At 32.7% G+C, this 2,047-nt stretch overlaps 1 protein-coding gene across 1 annotated transcript in view; it reads right to left on the bottom strand.

Moving 5' to 3' along the window:
- MADD (MAP kinase activating death domain) overlaps positions 1 to 2,047 on the bottom strand; it is an 84,808-nt gene that overhangs the window by 64,291 nt on the left and 18,470 nt on the right. Inside the window, exon 14 of the mRNA XM_015818657.2 lies at positions 1,468 to 1,607. Coding sequence (XP_015674143.1) covers positions 1,468 to 1,607 — 140 coding nt within the window. The remainder of the gene's footprint in view (positions 1 to 1,467; positions 1,608 to 2,047) is intronic.

The raw sequence follows: 2,047 nt of genomic DNA, 5'->3' as shown, positions 1-2,047 counted from the left end.
ATTTTAGTCACACAATAATTCAAATCAAACTGTGCTTCTCCTTAGAAAGTAATATGCAAGCTTCCTTTGAAAAACACAGCTAATCAAAATGAGCAAGATATACTGCAAATACATCTAAGAATCACTAGGGAGAGGAGGGACAAGCCAATGGTACTATCTACTTCCCCACATATTATCATGTCCAAATGGCTCTTATTAGGAAAGGAAAATAACTGTTTACTAGCAATGGAATATCTGTGATTGCTTGATGGCCATCTTAACAGAGAATTTCAGTTTCAAAGCTGGCCAAAGACATATGACAATATCCCACATATGGAACTACAATCTTAGTGCTTAGCAAACAGCATGTTGTCTGGGTTCACATTTCACAACAATCAATAATAGTCAATTTCTATCATATCATACTCTACATAACAGCTTTCCTTGATTTTCTCTTCTTCCCATATTGTTCTCTTTTGCAAACATTAGGTTAATACAGTTCTTAATGTTTTAGTAACAAAGAGGTTAAATATAAACATTTTTCTAACATTTATCCAATTGGTAATAGCATCAATATAGAACTTCTTTTCTAATTAGTCCTCTTGGTTGCGTTATATGTCCTGTTTTCAACATTCTCATTTAGACTTTTTCCCCATAAAATTAAAATCATTTTTATCTGTTAAGATTTTCTCAAAATTGATTTACGGTTAAATATCTAAGCTATTTCCCTCACAATAATCCTCCCAACATTTCTCATATGATTAAAAAAAATACAATACTATTCAGAATAAGAAAGAAGAAAAACAAAAACAAAAACATATATCTCTCAAACTAAAATTCATTTATATCCCCCATTTTTTCAGATCCAATCTTCTGATCCCTTGGATCTGATTTTAGTCTTTAGTCTACCCGAGCTAACCTTTGGATAAAGTCTGTCATTATTCCATTCGATATTTACTAATTACGTAATCCATGTTATATTTTAGCCATATTCAAAGAGATACTTAATCTTTAAAAATTGCATCTGATAAGACAGTTACATTGCTCATATCATTAAAAAATATATCTTTTAACTCTATTCCATTCAATAGTTTCTGGTTGAGTAGTCCATATTGTATCTTAACCATATTCAAACAAATGCTTAATCTTTAAAAATTGCTTCTGATAGATCCAATCTTCTGATCCCTTGGATCTGATTTTAGTCTTTAGTCTATCCGAGCTAACCTTTGGATAAAGTCTGTCATTATTCTTTTTTTATTATTCCATCATTATTCTTTTCCACAAAATAATGTCACCTTTTATTCTTTTATGCACCTCTCCTGGTTTTATAAAAGCCACGTACTCAGCAATAATCAGATCCATGACTTTCATGGTACCTAGAATTAATAACATGCTTGCCACAGTAGGTTTTTTTTTCCCCTTTGAATCTCTTTTCCACTTCTTCCCACCTATTATTTAAATCAGTGTGCAAGAAATAAGAATACCTACTGGCAAAAGACATAATACCCCCAAAACCTTCACTGCTGTTGTTGGAGACTGTAGAATTTGGGGAACTGGCATGCGAATCCGATTCTGCATCAGAGTCATTACCCAGCTTTAAACTATTGGGACGCAAAGGTTTTGGAGGCCTTGAAAAGAATAGGAAAAAAGAAACACATTATTTGTATCTATGGCCATAGTAGAAATTGGGAAGCATGTCATTATTTATGTTTAACTATGGCAGGGTCAGAAAATCATCACACAAAGCAACATTTGTTCTACAGACCACGGCTGTCACGGGTATTAAATTCATTAATTATTCAACTGGTTAAATGAATAAATAACTGAAAATAGATACAGAATTTTATGAGAAATAAGGCAAATTTATTGTAGTACACATGGGTAAACCATACTGCTTAGAAACCCTCAGCAGCTCTCTCAGTATTCCACAAACCTAAATCCCTCGCCCATCTTTTGCAGCTAACCAGTAGTAAAAAGAGGCTTTAATTTCATTTTCTCTCCCAAATATTTGGTATATTTGAGAAAGAAATAATGCCATCCTTCCCTACTGTGCAAATCTTTTGAAATG

Source organism: Protobothrops mucrosquamatus, unplaced genomic scaffold, assembly GCF_001527695.2.
Source record: "Protobothrops mucrosquamatus isolate PMUCROS unplaced genomic scaffold, P.Mucros_1.0 scaffold775, whole genome shotgun sequence".
Taxonomy (NCBI): Eukaryota; Metazoa; Chordata; class Lepidosauria; order Squamata; family Viperidae; genus Protobothrops; species Protobothrops mucrosquamatus.
Note: the sequence above shows the minus strand (reverse complement) of the source record. Positions and strands in the feature narration are given on the sequence as shown.